This window comes from Pelecanus crispus, chromosome 1 (genome assembly GCF_030463565.1).
Source record: "Pelecanus crispus isolate bPelCri1 chromosome 1, bPelCri1.pri, whole genome shotgun sequence".
NCBI lineage: Eukaryota > Metazoa > Chordata > Aves > Pelecaniformes > Pelecanidae > Pelecanus > Pelecanus crispus.
In genome coordinates this window covers 69287237-69314227 of record NC_134643.1, presented here as the reverse complement: position 1 = coordinate 69314227, position 26991 = coordinate 69287237, and the positions used below count along the sequence as shown (strand labels likewise).

The 26991-nt window shown below is 48.2% G+C and overlaps 1 protein-coding gene across 2 annotated transcripts in view; it reads right to left on the bottom strand.

Annotated features, from left to right (window-relative positions):
• Positions 1–8939: 8939 nt before the first annotated feature.
• IQSEC3 (IQ motif and Sec7 domain ArfGEF 3) overlaps positions 8940–26991 on the bottom strand; it is a 105403-nt gene continuing 87351 nt past the window's right edge. Inside the window, exons 6-14 of one of the 2 annotated variants that reach the window (XM_075717653.1) lie at positions 20719–20841; positions 19900–20066; positions 17670–17809; positions 16638–16763; positions 15397–15496; positions 13145–13306; positions 12299–12391; positions 11605–11648; positions 8940–9377 (exon numbers count right to left, since the gene is read on the bottom strand). In XM_075717653.1, the coding sequence (XP_075573768.1) occupies positions 8940–9377; positions 11605–11648; positions 12299–12391; positions 13145–13306; positions 15397–15496; positions 16638–16763; positions 17670–17809; positions 19900–20066; positions 20719–20841 (1393 nt within the window). Of the gene's footprint in view, positions 9378–11446; positions 11522–11604; positions 11649–12298; positions 12392–13144; positions 13307–15396; positions 15497–16637; positions 16764–17669; positions 17810–19899; positions 20067–20718; positions 20842–26991 lie in introns of those variants that run through there. The other variant, XM_075717660.1, reaches the window with a different exon arrangement.

The following is a 26991-nucleotide window of genomic DNA, read 5'->3' as shown; positions in this document are numbered from 1 at the left end:
ATGCCAGGTGAAATCTGTCTCACAGGGACCGACTTGTGCTCTGGCTCACACTGCCATCAGCTGCATGGCTTTGCTGTGGCCCACTGGGTGCAAAGGAGGTAATTCTTTCTGTAGGTGGGGGGGTCACAGGCTGGGACTGAGAAGATAAAGGAGAGCTAAGGTGGCTGGGATCGGCCAGCCAGTAAGCAGGGCTGAAAGCTGTTTGAGAAAGCTCAAGGTGGGATTTCCCCCCCACTGTTGCTGACTCCCAGGCTCTGAAGGGGATGTACAAGGACCTAAACCCTTCTGGACATGCTCCGTGAGCAAGGGAAAAGCTTTGCTTTGTGTGAGAGCAAAGACCAGGGAAACAGGAGGAGGCTTTGGGCCGCTTTGTGGCAATGCCTCAGTGGAGGTATGGCCAGGTACGGCCAGGCTCACTTCAGTGACTGTTTTCCCTGTTTTCAGCAAGCTTTCTTTGTACTTGGTTTTCCTAAAGAGTTTTCAAAGTTAGGTGTCCTGGGGACTTGGCACCATTAGCACTGAGCTGTTGGTGATGCCTGCCCCAGTGACAGGGTTAGTGTGGGTCTGGGCTCCCCGCAAGACAGGGCTGCAGCACTGCTCACTGTTTTGTTTCCCCCTACCTTTATTTCCCCCTGCCTAGGAAGCTGAAGAGGGTTTTGGCAGCTTTTCTTGCCTTTTACTTGGATAGTTACAACAGTTGTAACATCAGCTGTCCCAGGTCGCTCCTATTGCTGCCAGGGCTGCTTGTCCTGGCAGGGAAAAAGCCCTGCTTGTAGCATCCCAGGAGGGCTGGCATCCAGCCAGCTGCGGGCAGAGTCCGGCTGGCAGCCCCCCGCGCTACGCCCTCACCTTGGCATGGCCTGCCTGCATCGGACTTTGCTGTTTTGGGCTTAGCCAGAGCCAGCACAGAGATGTCTGCTCAGAATATATGGATTTGTGTTTCCCCTCAGGAAACACGTTGTCCTCCTTCTCCCGTGCTGCCCAAATACTTCGCTCTAAGTCTTCTACGAAATGTAATGAATATCTCATTTCAAAAAGGCAGTGAGGGGAGGAAGCGGGAAGCGCTTCCCCTGTCGCAGGCAGCAGCGGGAGGCAGGAGGGTGCGGAGGCAGCTGCGGCGTGGGCGTACCAGCAGAGAGACGGTGGCCGTGGGAGGAGTGAGCATCCCCGTAGCGTTGGGCTGTGCATCGTGCAGAGGAGCATCAGGGCACCCGCGGTTGCTGCCAGCGTAGAGCCCTGCAAAGCCGTCGCCTTTCACTGCACGTTGCCCTGGACTGACTCAGCTCTTTCCCAGTCAGCTGTGAAAACAGCACAGGGTGGCAACGGAAGGACATGGACAGCTGTAGTGTCCCGCGGGTGGACACCAGTTTGCAGCAGGGTGTGGGAGGCAGCTGCCCTGTTCTCTCTGATTTAGCAATGGGAAACTCATGAGAGTAGCAAAGAGGGGCCATCAGCTCAGGGAAATCCTGAGTGTGCAGCTGGGCAAGTGGAGGAGAGGGGCAATCGCCCCTGCTGCTGGCACCGTGTGAGTCCTGTTTGATCAGCAAGTCTATGAGTAGTCAGCATGGGGCTTCTGCACATTTGAGATGAAGTGCTGAAATATACTGAAAAAATCAAGCCTTCCATAATAGGAGGGAATAGGAAGGTGTATATGGAATATCAGGATGGGCACGTTTATCTGTCAGGCACTTAAAGTGGTTTTGCTGTTACAGCCTTGGCCCTACAGTCCTGTGGAGGAAGATCCTTCCCTCTCCCTTCCATTCCCCTTTTTCTTAAAATGAACTTGATATTGTTTGGGAAACTCTACTCTTCATGAGGGTGAAGGCTTAGGAAGATAGGAGTATTGTTTTCTAGAAGTCACTGATGACTATGCCATATTGTCAGACCCCAAGGCTAGAGCATGGGTGTTGCATAAAATAAGATCCTACCCTACATGCTTGAGAACAATCCCAGCTTGTGGATTATATGGATTAAGGCAGAAAACACAGCTCCTCAGCCAGCTGTTAACCTCAGCTGCACTCATTAGCTGCAAGAAAGATGCTCCAAGACCAGCCAAGTGTGACAGAGCTCCTAAACTGGTTAAATCTCACAGCCCTACTCACCAGTTGTCCTCATCCTTGAGGTACCTGCTTGTTTGCAGCCACCTTTCTTAGGTCAGGCAGGAGTATCCGCATGACTCTGGGTTGCTAGACCCAGGATCTGGGCAGTGACTTACGGGGGTCACCTCTCCCCCAGCAGCTGGCGATGACGGGAAACCTGAATCTGTGGGGAATGGTGGAGCCCGACTCTGTGATCAGCTGTCCCCCGGGCACCCCGGAGGCACCAGCACAATCCTTCCAGAGTCCCCCAGATGAGGTGGAAAGGGGCCCATCACACCTTGCACACTACAGTGACCTTGCAGGCACTGTCCCTTCGCTGTCCCTGATAAGGGGCTGTGACACGGCAGCTTTGGGTTTGCTGTCACCTTCCTGCCACCACACTGCTCCCCGAGGGCTCCACGCTTCGCCTTGGCCTTGGGACAGGTATCTGACCCCAGGGACAACGCCTGTGAAGCGGGAGACAGCAGGCTGTGTGGTGCTGGGTTCAGTGGCAAGTCTTCTGCATCTCACTTGACAGGGGGTGGGTGGAACACACATACAGCAAAGCACTTGAAAGATGTGCTTAATTTAAAGTCCACCTTAAAAGTTTCAGAGAAAAATTGCATCTCAAAATTCTCTGTGGAAAAGAGCGGCATATTTTGATCAACTCTGAACACACTATATATATGTTATTGCACATTGTGTATACTGTATAAATGTAACAGCGTACAGATGCAATGTGACAGTTGCGGTATACGCTTTTTAGATTGCAATCTCTTTGTACCAGCACTACCTATATGTGTCTGCATAGTATCCATCCCGAAGGGACCTGCCACCTTCCAATTAATAATAGCATCTGCACATCAGAGCAAGTTAGGAGCATTTCACATATAGACAATCTGTTTTTATTGCTTTCATCTTTACAGCCAGGTGTGTGATCTAAACATCACGCAGAAACTGCTCCAATAATCTCCTGTTTCAAAACATCTTAGAAAATGACTGTTTGGGATGGGCTGATTTATAATATATCTGTGGCACACAAAAACATAAACAGAAGCCTCTGAATTCCTGGGAAATCCCCTGTCTGTGTTTCAGAGGGATTTCTGTCCTCCCAGTGTTTCACCATGGGCCTGGGGGTCTAAGGGATTCTTTGAAGCCAGCAAAGAATTTGCAACCTATAGACAGGGGTTTTTAGCAAGTGCAGTCCGAACCCAGCATCTGTTCAACTCGGCTGCAAAGACGTAGGTTGCCTTCCCCCATCCGTTGCAGAGGAAAGCTTGCTTTGTGTGCACGTGTTCGTCTCTGATCATCTTTCTCATCCCTGTGCAGAACTTCACAAAGGTCAGTTTCATTAACCTTGGGGTTATGCTTTGTGTAAATATGCATGTATATCTGATTTGCATGGGAAATGTCATTTTCCTTACGTGTCTCCCATCCAAATGTTAACCAAGCCTGAGCCTACGTAGCTTGTGAGATGTGCTGCGATGGTAACTGCAGCCAGCACAGCTGTCCTGCTCAGGCAGTACATGGCTGCATACGCCTGATATTTTTGTACAGCGTGTTCAGCTGGGTGGACAGTAGAGGTGCCTACATGTTATCTGCCATATAGTCCTACACGTTGGCAGATGGTGTGTGCATTAACACACAGTATGTGCGGATGTCTCTGGGTGCATGAGTTTCTCTGTGGCCAGCTGGCGGCCAGCACACGTGTTGGCACACGTGGCTTGTGAAGTTGCCTTCCTTGCCGCAGCGCGCACACGCAGCAGCATGCACTTCGCATGGGTGTGTGGGCCTCCTTCCCCAGAGGTGCAGAGCTACACAGATGTGAGCAGAGGGTTTGGGGCTGGCTCTGCTGCGTGCCAGCAGGATGGAAAGGAAGGAGCTGCAGCACAGAAGGGCTTTGCTTTCCCCCCACCCCGTTTTCCTCTCTGCCTTGCTGCAGACGTGAATTCCACATTGAGTTGCCGTCCCTTGGACAAGGTTATGTCTTTCTGGTTTCCCCTGGATCTGATCCTCAGAGAGCCTGAGCACTGAGCTGCTCCTGCTGCATTTGACAAAAAATCAGCAGTAGCCGCAGCGGGCGGCCCCCGAGGTCAGCAGGAAGCCAGGATGCTCAGCACTCCTTGGGAGCACAGCCTCGGCGTGTTGCCCGTGCGCCTGCGCACGCCGCTGGAGCCCGGGGACACAGGACGGAGGGCTGAGGCAAAGAAGACATTAGCGCACAAGTGACATATCTCAATATAATTTCTAAAACTCTATTAATTGAACAGATAAAATACCTCTGATCTATTTTTGTTATTTTGTTACAAAATATTAGCCATTTGGACTCTTTGCTAGGTGTGACCACACCACTTTTCCCAAAGGAAGCTTTTCTTGGTGATATTTACAGCAGGAAACAGGTACAGACAGACAGGTGCTTTCAAAAGCCTACACACAGGTAACACGTCTCTTGTTAGTTTTTTAAAAAGACACATTCAGATGGGGTTGTGACTAGTGTTGAAGAGCTGGGTGACTTCAAAGCTGCTGTCCCAGGCATGACTGTGAAAGAGCGGGCAGGACAAGGACAGCTCTAGCTCACAAAACACTGCTGGCAGTCCCTGGAGCCTACACTAGCACAGTGAGGCGGCTGATGGAGCAGGAGATGGGGGAGCTTGCTCAGCAACTCGCATTGCAAAGCGGAGGCTCTGCCAAGCAGCAGCTTCCTTGATTTAGGGCTCAGATTTGTTTTAGAAACCTCACAAACACATGCAGACAATTGCAGGTTGAGCCTTCTGAAAAACATGTAACAAAACTCAAACTCTCACAGCTCAGAGGCCCTCAAGTACTTCCAAATCTGGTGGTATTTTTTGTGAAGAAGTGTGAATATTGATGAAATTCTGGTTGTGGACCATACCTACACCTTTCATCTACAGGGAGGAGAGTAAACATGAACAGTGGGATGCTTTGAAGGTCTTGCAGAAAGCACTAAGTGTTGCTACCACAGTGGCCCAGATTATGGCACTAAAAGTACTACAGCAGAGGGCAAACACTGTATTAAACCCAAATTGTTTGCACTAAGCTTGATTCTCCTGTCACATTTTTCCATCCCTTTGCTACTGGTGTGAACAGATTAATTTCACTGGACCTGCACCAGCATAAGCAAGAGAGAATCAGGACAGAGCCTGACAATTTGTGTAATGCAGCTCTGTAGACGTCAGTAACACCGCTCTTCCACCTTCTTTTTTGGCCACTGAGTACCTGACACTCATTGCAGAATGCTCTTTAGTGCGTTTCTCTTTTCTCTCTCCCCTCCTCCTTTTTTAATATAGAAGGATATGAATTCAGCAGCAAAAAGCCACCGGTTTATTTAGGTCGATTTTAATCTCTGCAGCAGCTTCCTGCCTGATCCCATCACCTGAAAGATTGTGCTAGGTCCACGATCAGAATTGCTGCTGTCAAGAGCTGGTGAATTTTCTTAGGGCTGGTCCCTCCGGGTGAGCTGTGCACACATCTTGTCCTTCATTAGGTTGTCACTGACATGTTCCTTCTAGCCTGCACCCTGTCAATGATCAGTCTGTGTGCAAGGGTGTCTATTCAAAGTACTACAGCTACACTGAGTCTGTGTGTCTTGCTTGCGTGTGGGAGGGCTGTGGGAGCAGACAATACAATAGATCACATGAAGTGTAGACATGCTTTAAAGTGCTTGTCATCCTTCGAGACCAACCTTCAAAGGAAAAAAAAAGTCCATATTTTGAAGTGAAGTCCGAAGGGTTCAGCTACACAGCAGAATTTAGAACAGCCTGTTCCACGACAACCTGAAATAGAGTGGTTTGGTGTCTCTCCAGCTAAACCTGACAGAAGATGTAGCCAGCAGGCAAGAAGATAGCAAGGGTTATCTACGTTTGCTTCTCTGTCCAAAGCTCAAGGCTAGCATTAGCCTTTGCAAGGTCAGGGAAATGGAGCCAACTCACCCTGAGATCCTGCTGTGCCTCAGGTACCTCGGCACTTCAGTTAACTTGCTTCCATCCTTCATCCAGCATGAAGAAGGGAGTCTCATGCAAGCTTCCTTATTTCTTCTTTACATTTTGTAGCTCTCCCAATCAATTATTAAAGCAGCAAACCTCTCTTGTAGGAACTTCATAGATATTGTTATAAATATTTTATCTAAAAAAATTATTTCATCAAGTACCTTAAGGTTTTTGCGTTGTCACTTCCTGTTAAATGTCAAGTGAAATTTAATTTATTTATTTTAACATACACAGAGACCTTCAGTGGCTCACTGCACTCTGGGAAAAAACAAACAAACAAGTACTGTCACTCCTCTCAGACAGTGAAGTAACCACTGAGAAGGGAGGGCAGTGCCAGTGCCTCCTGGATACCACCCCTTTCACTGCAGCAGTGAGTAAAAATAAGATGGCAGCCACATGCTACATTGACCAGCCAATGGCAGATGCTGCATGTATGCTTTCCCAGGAAGCTACAGGCAGGTTGGATGAGATCCCAGCTGCCTGAGGTGGCGGGGTGTCATCCTGGAGGGAGCCAGCAGCAGATCAGGCCAGCTGTGCCTCACAGCTGGCTGCAGGGTGAGGGGCTGAGGCCTGGCTGGGGGTGAGGACCTCTTCCTGGGCCCAGCTTTGAGATATGGAGCATCCTCACTGCCCTGGGGGGCTGGCTAGAAGAAAGCTTCTCTGGTCTGGAGGGAGACTGGGCTTTTCTTACAGGGTTTTCTTACAATCTTTTCTGTCTTCTGCTTCCACAGTCCTCCCTGAGGCTATGCCTGTTGGCTCCTGGTCAGTACATCTGCTATTGCATATAAAAGCAGCAGCCTAGTGCCCTGCTCCAGACAGCTAAGCAAACAACTTACACAGACCTGTTGGCACCTGGGTACATGGGTCAGGCTCAGAAATAAGGGGACCTGGCAGTGAGCAGGCTCCTGCCCTGGAGGGCTTCACCCCAGCCTCTGTCCGCTTCCCTAACCCCAGATGGGCTTATGCCCAGGTCAAATATGTGAACTCTTTCATCTGAACATTTCAGCAGAGCCAGCAGACATCCAAAGAGCACTGAGGGGAGCCAGTCCCTGACGCACTGTGGGTTTTTTTCACTGGCAATAGCCCCAGAGATGAGCATACTGGCATAATCCCTAAGGAAATTGCTGTGTGGCTTTTACCTCACCAGGTAAAAAAAGAATTTCCTGCATCTGTCTTCACTGCCCCTCTTCCCCTGTCATTTTGCACATCCTCACCGCTGCCAACAACTCCTGCCACTCCTCACCCAACAGCTGTGTCATCAGCACCCAGTGCTCATGTCTCAGCCTCACACAGGAAGGAAGAGCATTTCTTTCTTTCCCTCTTAAAATAAAATAAAGGCCCTAAAAGGCATTCTGTCCTATTTTAAAATCCTAAAGTTGATCTTCTTAAGCCTCGAAGGGAGATAGAGTGAGACCAAAGCCTTTAAGCTAATTAATACCTTCTCCTCCCTACTGCTCAAAGAGATTTTTTTTTCTAAAAATACATCCATAGCCCATTTTTAATGCCGTCTCCCGTCACATCAATGTCCCAAATAAAGCAGAGGAGCTGAGCTGTCATGTCTATCTCAGCATCTCCCCCTCCCCTCACTTTGAAGCTGGGGTAGGGAGGGAGAGAGGAGAAGAGGCCTTGGAGTCTGGTATCTGGGCAGCTGTCCTATAGGAAGGGCTGATGGAGGCAAGAGCATAGCCAGGCAAGAGATACAGACAGAACCTCACATGGGTGGTGTCTAAAAAGCCCCCTCCCTCTAACACAGGAGGACAAACCCAGGTGAAGGGATCATCCACCCCCCAGAAGGTGAACACTTGGCTTTGCTTTCAAAATATAAAAAAGCAGGTGGGCAGGAAACACACAACCAGCTAGAAGGAGGACAGCAGAGGTGGGTCTGTTTTATGCTAGAGAAGACAATCTTCGTGTGTGTGTGTGTTGAGGTGGGAGGGCACCTCTTGGTGCCATCTCTTTGGAAAGGTACTCATCCATTCCAGGAAGATCCCTGGGCTTAATCCCTCCCTTCTGCTCCCTCAGAACTGCTTGGTGTTTCCTTTAGTAAGCATGCGCCATACATACGCTACCATACAGGTGTATTTACACATGATGAGGTCTGCTAGGTCTCAGCAGAGGTCTCTGGTACAATGCTCCAATATAACAACAGAAAGAGTTTTGGTGTTCAGAGTGAGGCCGTCTTTGCGTTGTACTGCAGCTCAGGACAGTCTCTTCTCCTCTTGAGCTTTCTTTCACTCGTGCGCTCCCTCGCTTGGAACCAGCTGCTGCAAGGAGATAATATTTGAAGAACGATGAGGAGAAAGCATGGCAAGTGGTACAAGTTCTCAGCTCCAGCTTAGCAGGCAGCAGCAGCGGTGGGCAGGGGGAACTCCACTCCCGGGAGTGCCCCAAGGTTGGTCCTTGGCACGGGTGAGTCCGTTTCTCTCCGAGGCTGGCGAAGTTTTGGGGTGGGTACAAACCTATGGCCAGGTAAATGCAAGGCAGGGAAGGAGGTCGAGGAGTAGCAAACGGAAGACACAGTGCCTATAAAGCAGCAGGTCATCAAGCCTCTCAGGAACAGGGCAGAAAACTGCTACATGGGGACGGCACGAGCACGGGAGGCCAGCTGGGCTGACAGGGTGTGAGGATGTGTGAGCATGTAGGTTGGCAGTTCCTATAGATGGCTCCTCACAATTAGCATCATCTTGAGGGGAGACAGGGTAAGAGTTAGGTCAGTCAGCTTTTTTTTTCCTTTTCTTCTTCTTTTACTAAAAAATAAATCACAAACTAGATCTCTGTAGGCAGAAAGGGTCCCCGGGAGGTGGTGGGGAAGGGAAGCGGGGAAGTCTGTGCTGTTTTGGTGCTGGTGGTGTGGCTACACGAGGCTGCGTGAGCCACTGGAGTACCTGCGCCTCTGAAGCAGGGAACTGGGGGGGCAATACTGGTGGGGGTGGTTGTAGGGAGGTGGTGGAGGTGGGAGGGGAGGCTGATGGACCAGCTTCATGGGGGTCCCAGGGAGCCCACTGCCCACACCACGCCAGGGGGTGGAAGTGCAGGAATCGGAGGTGACATAGCGTGTCAGAGTCTGGTTGAGGGCCGGCTCCATTCGAGCGAGGCACGGCTTGTCCAAGACAATGACTTTGACAATCTGCTGGCACTGTACAAGTGTCCCCGCTGAGGCGGGGTGCGAGGGCACCAGTGCTGTCTCCAGCCGCTCCCGTGGCATGTTAAGACGCATGCTGGGCTGCATTCCACTCTCGGGCCCCAGGGCGGAGTTGTGCTGGTACGTTTGAAGCCTGTTGTGAATTGACACCTAGTTTAGAAACAGCCAAAGAAGCATTAAATGTTACAAGACTTTTCCCATCTGCTGCTACTGGCTGCCCTGAACCCCCACCACCAGCCAGCCTCACATGCATTACACCCTCCCCCACTCAGAAAACAAGAACAGGCACAACCCCTGGCTGCACAGCCCCCCCCAATAGCCCCATCGTCCCCATCTAGGCCTAAGTGCCCCTGTCCTTTCCATCATGTCAGAGGTGGCAGGGCCGGCATTCCCAAATGCAGTGCAACTTTGATTATCCAAACGGCACAGGGAACGCAAGTCAACTCTACGAGTGGAGGCGTCCGTGAATTCTCATGGTAATGAACAGACCTCAGAGGTCATGCCCTTGTCCCCACCAGCAAAAAGGAGAGGGGAACCAGACAGCAAGGTTTCAGATAATCGAGGTTGTACGTTTCAGCAAAATGATGGTAGCTGAATCTGAGACAGAGAGAGACAGAGAGACTCAAGCCTTTCCCAGCTCCCTGCCTTTCTGAGTTGGAAGGTACACCACATGACTGGCTAATCTGTTTACAAAGGAAAAAGCAGAAATCTGACATACACTAGCAAAAGGCAGCTCCCTCTGATCCATTTGATGGTTTGTCAGTGAAAGGAAATGATTTTCAAAAAAAGAAAAAAGAAAGAAAAAATGCCCGTCTAGCTCATACAATGAAAAAAGAAATTCATGATGAAATGGCAGCAGATTAGATAATCTCGAAGAAATGGAAATGGTCATCTGCTGGCAGAGTATTACTTGGGCAGCTGAAAGGGGGAAGGGAAGCAGGAGGTCATCAGGGTCCCCACAGAGAGATGCTGATAATGCAGTCAATTAAGGGAGCTCACTGAGTCCAGTTTGAAAAGGAGGAGCTGGCCTGGACTGGAGGTCCCTAGGGGGGAAGCACAGCAGGAAAATGGTGCTTCCCGAATGGTGGATGAAGTTACAGTTCCTCCTGGCAAGGACATGGGCTGATGGAGACTCCAAACCAGACCAAAGTTGCCAGCTCAAAACAGAATGTCAGACAAGTGTCAAACCCTGGGTAGAAACAAGTGCTCACAGATTGGCATGGCACTTCCAGCTAGGCAGGGGTACAGATGGGACAGTGGGGGTGCCCTGATGGTCTGGCATGTTGGACAGCAGCACCAGCAATTGAGAAGGAGAAGCTGTGGAGTGTCCAAGCTTCCCACCATGCTGGAACAAGGATGAGCTGTCTGTCCCTACTCAAGCATGGAGGTTGCTCAGCCTCACTGCACAGCAGGATATAATATTGTGTCAGTATTTATTCAGGCAGTGGAACATCCCCTAGGAAAAGCTGGTTGCTGGGCCATGAAGTGCTAATGACATTAGGATACATGGAAGCCATTCTCCACAAGGAAACACTCCTCCCAACAGGAACAGGAAATTGGCTGGGAGAGGCACCTTCCCCAGGAAAGGGGTGTCTGCAGGGAAATGGGGTACTCTTCAGGGAAAAGAAGCAGCACCCACTCCCCACAGAGAAACTGAACTCTTCAAGTAAATATACTATGGCAAGAGGGGAAGGAACTACCCTGGAAAAAGGCAAATTCAGGACAATGGAGATATTCCAGACAGGGAGAGTGTAGGAAGTAGTAGATAAGAGTTTCAGTGTGAAGATCATATTTTCCTGTTTCCTCACAGGCAGTGGGAGTATGGGTGTCTGTGAAGAAACAGGCAACCCACTGGATGCTAGACATCCCTGCAAAGATAGATGCACACAGGACAGCCAAGCTCCCTACCTAGGAAGGTGAAGCTCTAGGGAAAGTCTCTGGTATACAAAGGCCATGCTTAATCCCCTTCAAGGGGGGATGGAGAGACAGGGCTGCAGAGATTGTGCAGGAAAGCTGGGCTGCGGGGAATTTGCATGTGATGCTGCATGGAGTTAGCATGTCAGGGAAGTCTTTAGTGGGGTTCTCAGTCTCCCCGTAAGCAGTGGGGTGGGTTAGTCTATAGCGTTTGGGAGCTTGGTCCATGAGGGATGTTACAGTTATAAAAACGGATTGAAAATGCTTTGAAGTTTAGTTTGGATTTGAAAGTTGTATTACCCGTCCTAGCAGTAACTTTTAATTGTATCTCTGGAAATTGGTAAAATTGTCAGTCTGGCTGGGGAGGCATTGATTAAAACCTGAGAAAAGAAACAACAGAGAATGTGAGAAGAGCTGAAGTGAGAGAGGATTACTTACCTCAGCTGCTCTGCACTCTACTTACCTCCACTGTGCTGTCCGAGACCTTCTCCCCCAAATCCTTCTTGCCTTTGAAATAAAACAAAAGATCTCACTTATGAGGGTCTGTACCTCTCTAGTCAAGAGCTGTCCCTCATAGTGTGGACTGGAAAGCTAAAGGGAGAGGTACAGGACCAAACAAGACTCTTGACTGCAAGAACAAATCCAGACCCTCTTGCAACCTGATAGCTGCTTAGTGGGGTAGGGGGAGGCCCCTTTGGCATCCTATCCTTAGGTCCTGATCTCAGTGCCATTCTAGTGAGTTGGTAGCCACTCACCTCTGCACTTGATTTTTGCTGGCATACAAGCCAAGGCATGAATGGACACAAAGCCTTCGATACAAAGAGGCTGGTCCAAAGTGTTGGTGAAGAGGCTGGAGGACGTTGATAGTGCAGTTACTGTGTTGCATCAGTTCAGGGAAGAAAAAGTGGGTCTGGTTCTCCAGCTCCACCAGTAATACCTCTTTGCTAGATGTTACAGCTATAGACTGCGTAATGAGACTTTAATGGCTTTTCCAGAGTATTTGAAGAATGCCTATGTTCTCATATTTCCACTATTTGCTCAAGGCTAGAGGATACAAAACTGGTAATTTCTTTTTGCAGTTATTCTCAAAGGTATCAGTGAGAACACGTTTGCAAAGACAGCACTACTTGACCAAGAGAAGTTGGGTGTCCTCTTACCTGTTGGAGAGCCTTGCTTAGACTGCAGTTCCATCTGCGCTCCATTGGTCCTTAATGAGAGAGTCTTTGCCCCTTGCTGTTTCTCCAGCTCCCCTGCAAGGCAGACATACAGAAGTGAATGAGGAGAGGGATGGAGGGAAGGACACCAGCATATTGAAGGAGCAATATGGGAAGTCAGCAAGGAGAATTAATGCAAGAAAATGACAAAAAGAGTGTCAAGAAGGGAGGGAGAGAGGAACAGCCAAGAAAAAGCAGAAACTGGAGAGCACCTTCTATGAGCTGCATTTATACAGAATAGGTTATTGCTGCACAGGAGCGGACCACTGATGCTAGCTACTTTAGCTCATCAGTTTGTACATGGAAAGGACATCAAAGGCTACATGGACATCTAATCTGTGTAAGACAGGCCACAGAGGGACACAGTACAGACTGCTTGTCCCCTATACATTCCTGGAGTGAAGGACAACTCTGCTAAGGCTACCAAACCTGTCCTGTACTTCCCAGCTATCTACAAATCATATCTGCATAGTCAAAGGAGTATGCGATCGAGAAGAGTCTTCTGGGTCTCACAGTCTAAGCTTCACCATTCCAGGCCACTGTATCATACACCCTGTTTCGTAAGCATCATAAGTAGTTAAGTTCTTCCGTTTCTCCTGCTGGTGGGTGGTCACAGAGCCTGACTGCTTTTTCACCCTGTCAGTGACCACAAGAACAATCCTGTGCAGACTTGTGCTACTCATCCTCTTTCCCCCTATTCCTGAAGAACCCATTTCGTTTACCCTTTCTCCCTTGTCGGCACGTACAGTGTGATGGCATTGGAGTGTGAATTGTATTAGAGGCCCTTACATTCAATTCGTATCTGCTCCAGCTCTGTCACTTCTGCTATTGATTCTTTCAGATCTTCCACAAACTTCTGCATTTCCTCAGCACCCAGAGCACAGAAGTGTAGTACCTGTTTCTTCTCTGAGCCTGAAACTGGAGTCACCAGTGTGATGCCATGGGGGTAATCTGTAAAAAGATGTGCCAACAAAATAAAGAGGCGTTAGGCATTCCTGCTGGAGTAGTTGGCTGCTTTGGTACCTCTGCAGGACAGAGAGTTTCCAACATGAGTCCAAAGGAATGGCACACCTGGAGTTTGTGACACTGCAAACTGTGGGAACCTGCAGTGTTGCATCCCTGCAAGGGAACAGAATGGCCAAGCTGCAGCAGCAAGGCAAGTGTCACCAGCACCACAGCACTGCCAAAACCAGAAAACTCTAGCTCTTAGGTACACTTAGTGCAACATTGGCTCTGGCAACCTGAGCAGGGAGGTAGGACTGTAAAGCCTTTCTGAATCTGTGGAGGAGTAAACAGTATATGTAAGAGGCTAACAACACTTTTTTCTCCTGTGGGAGATGCAGCAGGAGACGTTGGCTCCTGGAGTCAAAGCCAGAACAGCCATTAACACCCACAGGGGCAAGACTTCTCCCCATTCTCTACTTCCATCAGCAGAGAACATGGCAGGGGTGTTAGCACAGCATGGGTGGGGAACTCATTATGCTGTGCAGAGAGAACAGTAAAGAGAAAGATATGGGTTTGTAAGTCTCTGCTTAGTACTCCCCAACAGGCAAAACACACAGGAATGTAAATGAAAGGACATGCCCGGAGAGTGAAAATATTGCAACAAAAGGCCTGGTGTTTTAAAGATCAGGTTGGGTGCAGGGAGGTGGTGGCCGGAGATTCAGCCAACAGAAGCAGGAGAACAAGAGTGGGCAGAGAACTTGCTCTGCTTGTGACTGGACTTTCTCTACCTTTTGCTCAATGGCCAGAGGTTTCAATCCCTTTTCTCCTCCCCTCTCATCTTTCACTACATTTAATTTCTCTCTTCCCCTGTCCTGCTTTCTCTTCTCCTCCACTGCTCCTGTATCTGCCTGCCTTCCACACCCTCTTCCTTTATCAGTCTTTACCAAACAAGTCAAACGACCAACCTGCTATTTGCTGCCAGCCCTCAGCTCCTCCTGTTTGTGTCCCAGGCCCCTTTTCCCACCCTGTGTCTGTCTCATCTGTTCAGTTCACAAGCTCTTTAGGACATCTGCTTTTCTGTCTCTGCAAGGGATACACAACAGGATGCCTTTGCCAGAAGATCCTTGGGCACTCCCAGGATAGTCACTATACCCCTGAAAGCTGATCCCAGCTCTGATGGTGCCTCCTGGGGATGCTCATTTATGAATGAGTCCTTTGTACGTGCAAGGATGTGAAAGCCTCTGCATGCTGCAAAGGGTAGGGTGTTGAGTGACTCACACTGCCAATAGGGTAGAGGGAGGATGTAAAAAACTTAGTATAGCCACAGTGTTGCTACAGTCTTCCTTCCTTGCAGCATGTTCTGCAGGTGTTCACAAAAACCCCAGTGGGCATCAGCCATGCTTGCCTGGGACTGCTGTGTAGCCCCTCTGCCTATGCCAGCAGGAAGCCTGCCTGTTTCTGGAACTCCTCCACCACACAACCAGCCTCAGTCATGACACATCATGGCTCTATTCCCAGACCATCAAGGTCAGGCTGACTAGGGCTGGCCTCTTGCCATGCTTTGGTGGGTGCTGTTCCAAGGGCTCTGCCTCTGTCTTGGGAAGCTTTCAGCATGGCACAGCATGGCACAGTGCCGGAAGGCGGCAGCAGCACCCGAGTCTTTATCAATGTCAAAGGTAGAGGTGGGAGTTGTGACTTTGGGCATGAGGGGAGAGGGGCTAAAGGCAGCAGCAGCAGTTTTGTCAATGAGGTTCTCCACCTACAGATGGCTCCTGAGAGCATAGTGAGATGTATCTGGGGATTGATTCCCCCATTCCTCCCCACTAGTGCGCTCTCTGCCACCATGACAAGCCAGATCCTTCAATGAGCTTAAGTTCAGCCCTTCTGCAGGTGCTCAGACCTAGTGAGAGGTACCAGAAGCCTCTTCTCATCACACTGTACCTGCACAGTGATCTCTTCAGCACCAAGCCTCAGTTGTCTCTCCTCCTCTTTTAATCTCTCTTCTGATGCAAACGCACACTGGGTGACACAGCCCCCTCCCTCCTCTCCTTTTCCCTGCCAAACCCGTCCAGGCAACCAAGGAGCAATGGACTTACATTCATTCTCAAAGAGATGGAACTGCATCCCTAGCAGGCCGACCGACTTGCAAAATGTGTATGTTGAGGAGCTTTTCTTCTTGGGGCAAAGCTTGAGGATCTGTTGGAGGAAGAGATGCATCATTGGGTAGGGTGCTGGGGAACAGTGAGGCAAGAAAATGCAAAGTGCTCAAAGCAAAAAAGCTTTTTGCAAGCTCTGTTAATTGTACATGTGAGTAACACTTGGTGACTGACAGGCTCTTTGCCCAGAAAGCTGCCTGGCGTGCTGCACTTGCAACAACACTTCTGAAATTCTGTATGCATAGCCCTGGGGCTCACTCAGCTCTCTGTCTCCCAGGGGTGCTGGCTTTTTGATGCCCACATTTCTGACTTTGCAAGGGTAATTCTTTCACCGAGGACCAGATCAAAAGGCAAAGGGAAACCTGTCAGAAATACCTTAGAGCTGGGAACAAAAGCGTATGTGAATGCTGTGCTGCCCTCGCTCCCTCAGCACTAGTTCTTACGATTTAGCCCATGGAGTAGAGGGATAGCAAGGAGCACACCCTCTCCCCAGGTTCACAACTGTACAAATGGGTACAGAGGAATAGGTGTGGAAAGCTCTCTTGTCCTCTGCTCCTACAAAAGGGTTTGGTCTTAGCCCTACATTTGCAACATCCACAGTTTCATTTTGCCATTAAATTCAGCAGAACTTCCATCTTGTTTGGTGTCTTTCCAGTCTCAACATACCTCTGCCCTCCGTTGTATCTGTCTGAACTCAGTTGCAAGGTTGCTGGAGCAGGACACTTTTAAAGGTACTATACACATTTGGCGTTCCAGTAAGTAATATCTACTCTCCTACAGCCTTTGCAATGTTAGAAGGCAGTGGTTTTAAAGTGTCTGGCAGGAAAGATTTAAAGTCCATGGCAGGGCTCTGCCTACTATAGTGCAAACAGACAAAGAAATGAATCTGCCTTTCATGAAATGAACCTCCCTGCTGGCAAAGGCATGAGAGAGAGCAATGACATTGCTTGGATGGCTGTGGGATGTGACAGTTTGTTTTTTCAAGGGTTAGAGGAGATTGAGATTTGGTAGGTTTTTAACAGTGAAGGATCCATAGCTGTGTCTTACAACGTTGATGGACCAGGAGGTGGTCTGGCCTTAGAACAGGGGGGAAATGGATGTTATGGACTGGTTTTAGATTTCTTTATAGAAATCAGGGCAAGTTTTATCACTGCAGTGCCTAATTGCCAGAGCACACTCACCACCAGCAGGTCATTGAAGAGAAAAACTTCCCTCTGGTGAGCTGCCTGCTTCTGTACTTTGTTCACATCAGTCACTTCGTACAAGCGGCTGCAGCAGACCAGCCGGCGATGGGGCACGGAGAGAACCTGCAGAAGACCCACAAGAGCATGCAGGGGCTGAGGGAGGTGCCATTGTGGCTATCCCCCACCCTCAGCCTGCACAACCCTGCCCAGTGACAGTAGCACAAGCCAATTCTCCCCACTCTGCCCACTCAAATCATCTCCTCACCACCACTCCTCACCATCACTTTTCCTGCTGGTGCAATAGCAGGGGGAGCTATGCCTTTGTGATCTGGATACATCACAGGAGTGGGACAAGCTATAGGCAACCTTCTTGCTCCTATCTTATATCTTATCTCCTATCTTCATATACCTCTAGCTTCCAGTCACTGGGTGAGTGTTAATCCTCTCTCACCCCACTGGACATCTGCAGGTTTCGAGAAAGCTTGAGAGAAGGCTTTCGAGAAGGTTTTGAGAAATTACTCCGCTCATTTTGGGTAAACAGTATGTATGTTTTTGCATTACAGATCGGTTACTGCTAAAGAAGCTGTCTCTGCATTTGACAGTCTCTTAACCCCAGCAATCCTTAGGGAACTCATTAGAGACAGATGGGTGAAATTGTTTTCTATCACTTTGCCTTCCACTTCTTACACCCTCACAAGACCTGAGAGTTTGAAACACTGCAGGGCTATCACTGGAGCATTGGCAGGCAGGACCTGCATTGGCAGGCAGGACCTGCAATGAGATTCTTGGGCAAACAATTACCGCACCAGATACTGTAAACTCTGGCCAAGGAGATCCCCAAAATTAGGAAAGAATGAGATAACAAGAAAAAAGGTGTTTGGAGAAAAAGGAGTGAATTCATCAAGACAAGCAAGGAACGTGTTACAGAAGAGGAGTAGGGGCATGGAGGAAAAAGGCAGAAAAGAGGGCCAGTGAGGGAGGTGGGGGTGAGAGGGGTGAGTGGGTGCCAGCAAGGTTATGGGTGCTCACCGTTTTCATTCCAACTATGGACTTCTCCACTTTGGTGACATAAGTCACATGGTCCTCATTGGATTTTAGCTCTTTCTGCTGGATCCTCTCGTAGATCCCCACCACCAGCTCCCGTGGGATGTCAGCACCATCGTCCACCCCTGCCAAACACAGAAAATGTTGGGCAGGCTAGGCAGGCAGAAAAGGAAAGGGAAGAACTGGTGGTCCCTGACCGGCAACTACTGCCTCTGTACTGTGCAGTGCTGGGAAGGCTGAAGGGAAAGAGCAGTACTTAGCTTTAGGCTGTCTTCTTTCTTGCTCTAACACACCTAATGCACCAGCAGGAGAGACTGACATCTCTAGGGCCAATGCAGAAGATTTTGTTATTCCTTTGCTCTGTGTGGTGGCTCCTTTCCGTGTGTTCCCTAAGGTTTTATAGCCACAATTTCACATTCATATATCCTGGGCCACTCAGCAGCAACCCCTGCATTGACCTCATATCATCAGAAGTGCTAGATGTGGAGCAGATCTATGATGGGATCCAGCGGCTCCACCTGCCAACGCAAGCGTCAGCTCTCCTGTTTGCTTGGTGGCCTCCACCATCTTCCTTCTGTGATGTCTTCTAGGAGTAATACTTTCCTGTTACTCTGTCTGTGATATCTCTGTCTTGGCCCTGACCCTTTCCTCTTTTACATCTCCTTAGATAACTCTCCAAGTTTTGCTGTCTGACCCTTGCAGAGCCTGGCAGAAGAGTTTTCTTTCACCCTTCCCTGAGCCAAACAGCACAAATTAAACTGCCAGTCTTTCCTCTGAACTGAATTCCTTCAGTCATTTTATATTGATTTTCTCTGCTTTCCCTCCAGCTCACTGGTCTGAGATGTACTACCCTGAGTGATGCAGGTGAAGAACTGTTGAGGAATGGAGATGCATTGTCATCTCCTGGCTCCCTCATCCACGTCCTTGTAAATGTAGCCTGAATACTCTGCCTTTTTTCAAACACAGGCTGGTGAAGCTACTGACCTGGGCATTGGCCTGCAGGTGAGTCTGGAATGAACTGTCTCCCCTTGTCTGTAATGGGGTGACATTCACTCGCTCTAGGGGGTTGTGGTGTGTTACACACTGGAGGTCAGTGATCTTCATGTTGGCTGAATTCATTGTGATGTGAACTGGCAGATTTTCAAGCAACTCTAAGTGTAAGTTAACATAAAAAATCCTTTTGAGTTAGTGCTATCCTATGATAGGGGATGATGGCAGGTATCAGCCCCATTCAGTATCTCAGGAAATAACTTGAAAGAGGGCCTCAGTGTCACATTATACCAGTCTGAAGTGGATGACACATTGGGTAAGGTGTGGGAGGCTGAGACGACACTTTCTGAACAGCAGTCAGGACAAAGAAACAAGTCAAAGGAACCCACAGAAGTTCAAAATCTAGACAGGGATTCACACTGGAAAAACTTTGAGGGAACTTCATCTGAATTGCAGATGTGCAGTAAGAGACACTTGGAAGATGGCTGACCTAGGATGACCTAGGAGTGAACATGGCTGGGAAATTAGACAAGAATTTGTCTAGACATGATGTCAAAAAGGCCAAACAATACTAAGCTGCATTCGCAGATCCAAAAATAAGGAGGAGGCGGTGTCTCTATACATGAGTATGTTGCGACCACATCAGAAGAAGTGCTTTTAGCAACCTATTACCAAGATGGGAAGGACCGACCTTGAAAAACAGAAGAAAATTCATTTGGGGAAGTGATGTATCAGAAATTGTGAAGAGGTAATGTATGCATAGACTCTGTCAGGCCTACAGTTACTATAAGTAATTGCAAGCAATTAAGAAGGGAAAGATTTAGCCTGAATAGAAGGAAAATGTGTTCACATATTCAAAGCAGCAAGGAGGGGAAGGGCTTGTTTAGCACAATCCAGGAGGGTCTAAGAAGAATGGAGCTGAACAACAGGAAAATGTAATACAATGGACTGCATCCAAGCAGTGAGATCTATTAAAAGATGAAACCATCTCTCAAGGAAAAATGGTTGGTTTCTGAGAAGGCTGGACAGCTTTCTGCAGAAGACAAAGCTTAGATTTTCCCCTTCCCCAGCACTGTAGAAGACACCTCAAAGGGCCCTCCATGTCTGGCTCACAAGGAGCAGCAGCAGCCCTGAAAAAAGGCAGCTCCAGTATGTTTTTGCTGCCTTCACCTAGGCAGAATTTAGAGCAGCAAGTGGGCAAAAAAAATCAAAGCAGGACCCTCACCTCTCAGATTGCGAATGAAGTCCTCCAGCATCATCTTCCTGTCAGGCTTGATGTTGGGGCTGTACATGTCCGTATTGAGGAGGATGATTGCAAAGGCCAAGATGAAGATGGTGTCCGGGTTGTGAAACTGCTGGACCACATCTGGGTTACACATGCAGTACCTCTGGCTGCAGCAGGAAGGATGCACACACTTAGCATGGAACATGGCAGTCCTCTGCTCCAGGGTGGCAATGGCTTCATCACAAGTGGATCAAACTCCTCCTTTCACTCCACCTCTCACACAAATGAGAAGGAACTGACTGCTCTCTGAAGGCAAATTTACCCACCAACGGCTGAAGTAGGCCACTGAAACTTCAGCCACCTTGCCCTCAGGAACCAAAAGAGCAAGTGAGACTGGAGAGGACTACTCAGGCTGGTGTAACTGTGTAATGTAGGAGGTGTCTACTCCAGCCTGCCTTGCTAAGGGCAAAGCACTCCTCTGGATGCACCAAGGGAGCAACCCAGCACCTCTGCAAGCCCCAGTGCTGCTCTTCCTGTGAATCACCAGTGAACGGGGAGTCCCTTGCTGGCAGACGTGTCAGGACTGGTCTCACTCTGGCCCTTTGTGCCCTTCATGCCACTGAACATCTGACAAGGACATGGCTCTGCCGCAGCAGTGGCACAGAGTACTCTGTGCTTCAGAAGCCCCTCTGTGATCACCTTCTTTGGAAGGGAGGTTCCTGGCCATTCACTCCACGGCTGCTGCATGTTTTCTGCCTTGGGTGTGTTCTCTGCTTCCACCTGGTTGCAGCAGTGTGGCTGCAGGGCTCATTTTCTTACCTGAAAGCCTCAATTAGCCGCTCGACCTTCTGCGCCTCCCCCTGCACGCGGATGTGGGCCTGGAATTTCCGCAGGGCTTCGTCCAGCTCCATGCCTGAGAAGTCCATCTCATCCACCACGCAGCTGTGGGAGGGGGACACAGCCTTCATCAGCACCTCCTCCTGTGGAGGACGCCAGGCAGGCTCCTTCACTGAGGTGTCAAGGCTCAGTTCCCAAGGGAAACACCATGGGAGAGGCCCTGAGACATTACTACAGCTGCCCAGATCATATTTAAAATGGGCAATAATTTCAGACAAGTTATTCCTGCATTCTACAGCAGGTGAGCAATTCTTGTGCCTAACCATATATATATATATATGTGCGTGTGTGTGTATACACACCATGATATATATATATATGTAAAATATCATACCATATACAGCATACATATTTACATATACACATACAAAGTATATATATATATGTATTGATATTTATCTATACCTATATAGATACAGATATCTATACATCTACATTGACATAGATATTTAGACACCTATATCAATACCAATAGCAATATAGACATAGATCCATCTATTTCTGTCTTTCCTATCATCTGTGTCGTGGTTTAGCCCCAGCCAGTAGCTAAGCACCACACAGCCGCTCGCTCACTCCCCCTACCCCGATGGGATGGGGGAGAGAATTGGAGGAGTAAGAGTGAGAAACACTCCTGGGTTGAGATAAGAACAGTTTAATAATTGAAATAAAGTAAAATACTAATGATAATAATAACAATATAATAATGATAATAATAATAACAATATACAAAGCAAATGATGCACAATGCAATTGCTCACCACTCGCCGACATACCCAGACAGCTCCCGAGCAGCAATCACTGCTCCCCGGCCAACCCCCCCCAGTTTATATACTGAGCATGACGTCATATGGTATGGAATAGCCCTTTGGTCAGTTTGGGTCAACTATTCTGGCTGTGCCCCCTCCCAGTTTCTTGTGTACCTGGCAGAGCATGGGAAGCTGAAAAGTCCTCGACTAGCATAAGCAGTACTTAGCAACAACTAAAAACATCAGCGTGTTATCAACATTCTTCTCCTACTAAATCCAAAACACAGCACTATGCCTGCTACTAGGAAGAAAATTAACTCTATCCCAGCCGAAACCAGGACATCCTGGTAATCCTTCACACATTTTCCCTTCCTGCCTCCCTCTCAGCACATGCACTTGTTCACTACCCGCTTATCCATCCTTCTCTTATCTCTATTCACTGGGCTGTTCCTGCACTTGTCCTCTCCTCCCCTTCCATTCTGTCTAGTATACATCCCCATTTGCAACCCGTACCTTCTTCACCACTCTTCACTCCTACTCAACCACTGCAGCAACCATGTTCATTATGTCTTTACAGACCAGAGCCAGCTCAGAGAAAATAGGAAATGGAAGCTGTTGTACAGAAATAACATTGCAGCATCAGCTGGCTTGTAACATCAAGGCTGGGTAAAACTCTGCCCCTGTATTCAAACACCAGGAGCCCCAACAATTCATTCTGTCCAAACTCCTATTCATTTTAAACATTTCTACCCATTCTACACAATCTTTTCCATTTCCACTATACTTCATTGCCATGCTTCCCTGTTATCTGCTGGAAATCCTTTACCTCATACATCTGGTATCACTTTTCCTTTCACAGTGATGCATTACACACTGGTAATTCATAGCCAATTTAGACACCCAAAGAAGGGGATGCCACCTCTCTTGTTTCCCACTAAAGCATTCTCAGCTTATAAAAGTCCTACTGCTAGTCTCCAAAAGCTACTATTACAGTTCTTGCTGTCTGTATTAGTCAAATAATCTAGGTGTTCTTATTCTTGCTACATGATATTTTGGTCATTTGTAATGACACCACCTTCCCCATGTGGCTTCAGCACATTTTGTTAGCATATTCCTACCTTTTGTGTCCAGGTCATTACTGCAAGCATTAATCAAAAGACTAGACTCAGAAAACTCTGCTCATAACCTCCCTTAGGCCCCACTTCCCATTTCAGCAGAGTATGTAGGCACTAATGTCTGCATCAGCCAATTCTCTCCCCTGTTTATGATTCCTCTGCTGATTTCTCTCTCTTCCACTCTCAACTAACAATTTCTCGTGTCAAATGCTTTGCTGAAGTCTAGAATTACCTTCTGCATGTCCCTTGTCTAGAAAACCAGTTATTTTAGCACAGACAGACATTGAATTAATCTACTCTCCACTGGCTTTAGTATGTAGCATTTACCTTCCTGTCTGCCATTATTCTTTCCCATAAATAAATTCTCAAAGCTGACATTCTATCTGACAGACCAAGAAATTCACAGGTGCCAAAATCCCATTTTCTTTAAGCCTTTCTTAAATACAAAATTACTAATTTGCTAATTTTCAGTCATATGGCACCACCTTGACATTACAAGTGTATTCAAAATTCAAGGATTTCATATTTTATGCTTCTGTATACCTTGGATACTAATTCTCTCTCTCTCTCCCCCCTCCCTCCCCCCCTTTATTTCATCCTCTGTATTGTGTTTGGTTTGCTTTCTCATGTTGTAAAGGATAAACTGACCCCAAATTTAAGGTTTGGAGGAAATTTTCCCCAAGACAGGTTGTCTGGAACTGTATGAGGAGTGGTACAGGGAAAATAGAGGGGGAGGAGGTTAGCTCTCTTCTGGATCCTTCCACTTCCTAGAATTATCTGGAAATTTTACCAAACAAACCTCTGCTAATAAAGGGATGTGCTGTCATCAGTTTCTTCTTCTTTCTTTCTGTGATAAACTGGAGATGTGTATGTTGGTCTTTTCTATAGTGCTGCAGTTTACTCTAGGCTGTTGGGAAGTGTTTTGTGAGCTAGGCTGTTGAATGCCATGTGAAGCCTTGCTAGAATAAAAATCTATTGCATGAAGTCTCAAATGGGTGAGTGATAGGGTCCAGATGCTCAGAGGCATCTCTCCATTCCCCTGTTGATTCAAGAGCTGAGATATCATTGCTTAACTGGAGTGATACCCACAGAATAACTTACCAAGAGCTCTGGCTGAACATAGAGTGTTTAGTATCTTCTGAAGTTGGAGTTGTTACAACCTCAACTAGGAAATGTGGGCTCTTTCCCTGCACAAACTCCATATAATCAAAATGTAGGAACAACCGGTGAGGACCAAGGGCAGAGAATCAATGGGGCTGCTCTCATAGGAAATCTTACATGAAATCTTTTTTTTCCCCTCTCCAAGAGGTGGACTGCAGAAACACTCACAAATGGTTTCTGGCAACAGCAAAAACTTCCTCTACTGCCTCTTCCCTTTGTTATTTTATTTTTCTCATACATATATTCACATGTCCCTTGGGTTGACATCAAGGCATTCTGCTTCTTGGAATTTATGTTTCATAGTAAGAAAAGTTTTTCTCTGGTTAGTCATTGTGTTCACATCTGCAACCACCTCAACAGTTGGACTTTTGTTATTATCTTTTAATCCTTTCCAATGTGTGATGTTTCTCAGCATTGACCCCAATGATTTTGCTGTTATTGTCTGCTTCCAGACATCTGAAAGCAGAGTCCTTGCACACACCAGTGAGACCTGTTGAGGTCACCCTAGTAACCCCAATCCACCAGCATTAAATCATGTATCTTCACTCCCTTCCTCATTGATCAATCCTTCCCCATCCACACAAGCTGCTCTAACACGTCCTCCCCTTTGTGTACAAATCTCAAATAATAAAGTCAATGCCCTTGATACAGAAAGCATCAAGCCTTTATTAGGACAAGTAGGACAAGGCAGCTGTTTATAGCTCTTTTCAAACTCAAACAGGCATTGCTACCTGAGTTATGCTCAGCTTATCCTTTGAGAGTTTCCTTCACGGACTGACAGATGCAAGTTTACTTTGTAAATTCTAAGATGAACTCCTGGGAGTCCCTTCCATTTGTCTCTCAACCCAAAGAAGGGTGCCCACATCCTGCTTCCTGAGAAAAGTTGACCAGGCAGAAAGGACAGGTTAGGAAGAAAGTTTGACTCAAGTAAAGTCAGCCTGAGCTTGCATTTGATTTATCTGACAAAGCCTGTGCCAAAGGCCTGAGGAATAGCTCCTAGAGGAGCCATCAGATATGCTGCTACTTTCAGCTGCTAGACAGACAGAAAGAATGATGGATCATAGCTGTCTGGTAGTTTTTGTGAGCAAATTTGGCACTGCAAAGTCCATTCAAAGAGCCAAAGAGCCTTGTGTCATGGGGCTGCCATGTTCCTGCTCCTCTTCTAGGTGGCTACAAGTTTTGCTGCCTTGCCAGACCTCAGGTTCCTGTACAGACTCCTGTTAACTTTCCGATTGTGCTGTGGTGCTTATGTCAGAGCTCCCCTGAAATGCAATGCAACTTTTCTTTGTGAAACCAGAGCAAGGAGGTCTTTTCTTTCCAAGGTAGAGACTCTGGAAGCTAACATAGGGTATCTTGGCAAGCATACTGCAAAAAGTACGTTGATCTTGTCAGCCTCCAGAGCTGCAATATAAAAGGCAGCGTAATTGCATGCATGAGGGGGGTGTCCCTCCCCAGAACTGGATTTGCCAATGTAAGAGACAAAAGTTGAGCTGAGAGCGGATGGCTCTCTGCATCCAAGGAATAAACCAGCAGCTTATGTGCATGTGCCAAAACAAGTGCTGAGTTCATTTTTCCACAAACAGCAGAACACCTGTGAGATGCCTATTCCAGGACCACCAGGAGGCCTGAAGGATAACAAAGCAGGGGCAGAGTAAAGTAAAACCTTATAAAATCTCCTGTTTCAACTCCTTCCTCTCCATGGACTTACAACAACCAACGTGAATTGAGCTCATAGTGCATCCAGAGATGCATTTAGCCCAGTACCCACAGGGATAGGACTTTGGATGTTTGGATCATGCTCCCAAAGCAAGCAGGAAAAGTGCTGACACCCTGCCTCATAAACAAGGTGGTGGAGTTTGAAGGCTCTTGTGCCACCTGTGTACATGGGGAGCTTGGTCTGTCCTAAGGCACTCGGCAGACAGGCACCTCACAACTGCAGAGAATTGCACTCCAGGTGACAGGTGACAGGACCAAAGAAAGGGTGGGCTCCTAGGTGGATCATTTTGCTCAGCTATTACCTCTGTGGCAGCCACACTGCCTCCTAGGCTGCAGGGCATAGATCCCCCCAAAAGGGGGTGGACATAGTGGCATCAGAGCTGTGAGGATTTAGCACAGGGCTAAGCATGGCACAAAAGTCTTGTGGTGAAAGGGTTCAGTGAAGGCAGGAAGCAGCTGTATCGTGTGGGGCTGGGATCTGCTCGCCCAAGCATAATGACCTATTTTCCAGCTTTTCCGCTCAGGTGACAATGCAGCAGGAGATAGGCTGCAACTAAAAGCGTCTGTAATGAACCTGCAGCCCATGCTCAGGGAGGGAGCAAGGGGGGAGGCAGCCAGGTGGAAAGTTCAAAACCACAAGGCACAAAGATATTAATAAAAACCATCCCTCTTCACAGCTTCCCTAACCCTATGTGCTTTCTGAAGATGAACCAGGCTTAGGGTGGACTGCAGAGGAAGAGCTCAGCTCCCTGGGAGGAGGCTGCCCTGCATGTGTTAACTGAGGCTCACAGAAAGAAGAGTGAGCAGGACTCACTGATTCCTTGCACCGGAGGGCATGGGTGTGTGTCCCAATCCTGCACTCCATGCCCTCCTTGTGCAAGTGTAGTCTCTGCAATGGAGACCAAGGCCCACACCAGCCTTCCCTTTCTGGGGGATGCTGTACCCACATGTATTGCCTGTTTTTTCTGGGGCTGAGTCATGCCTACTTGCCCTCCCAGGGTTGTTGGTAGCCTGCATGGCTACTCACTTGGGTATCCATTCCTTCCTAAGCAAGAAATTACCTAGTGCACCAGGGCTGCCTCACAAGGTGGAGAGCTGTTCCCACTCCAGGCATGTTGGCCATACAGGGGAGGGTTTTGCCCAGCCTTCACCTTCCCTTCCAAGGGACATTAGGAACCCTTGTCTCCCATGGGACAAGGGAAACCACTGTTCCCCTGGGCATCTAGGCAGGTTCAAGCTGCACCTTCAGCCTTTGCAAGCCTGGCATAGGAAAGCTGCTCTTGTTCACAAGTTTGATCTGTGCCACAGCTCTGCTTGCAGCAGGAGGTCAGAACTGCCTAACACATTCTTCCCTCTGTCCCTTTTCCATCACATCATTATCTATTGCTGCAGCACTGTGCTCCTCAAACCCTCCTGTAATGCAAATCCTCTACTGATCCTCTGTAATGTCCTCAGTG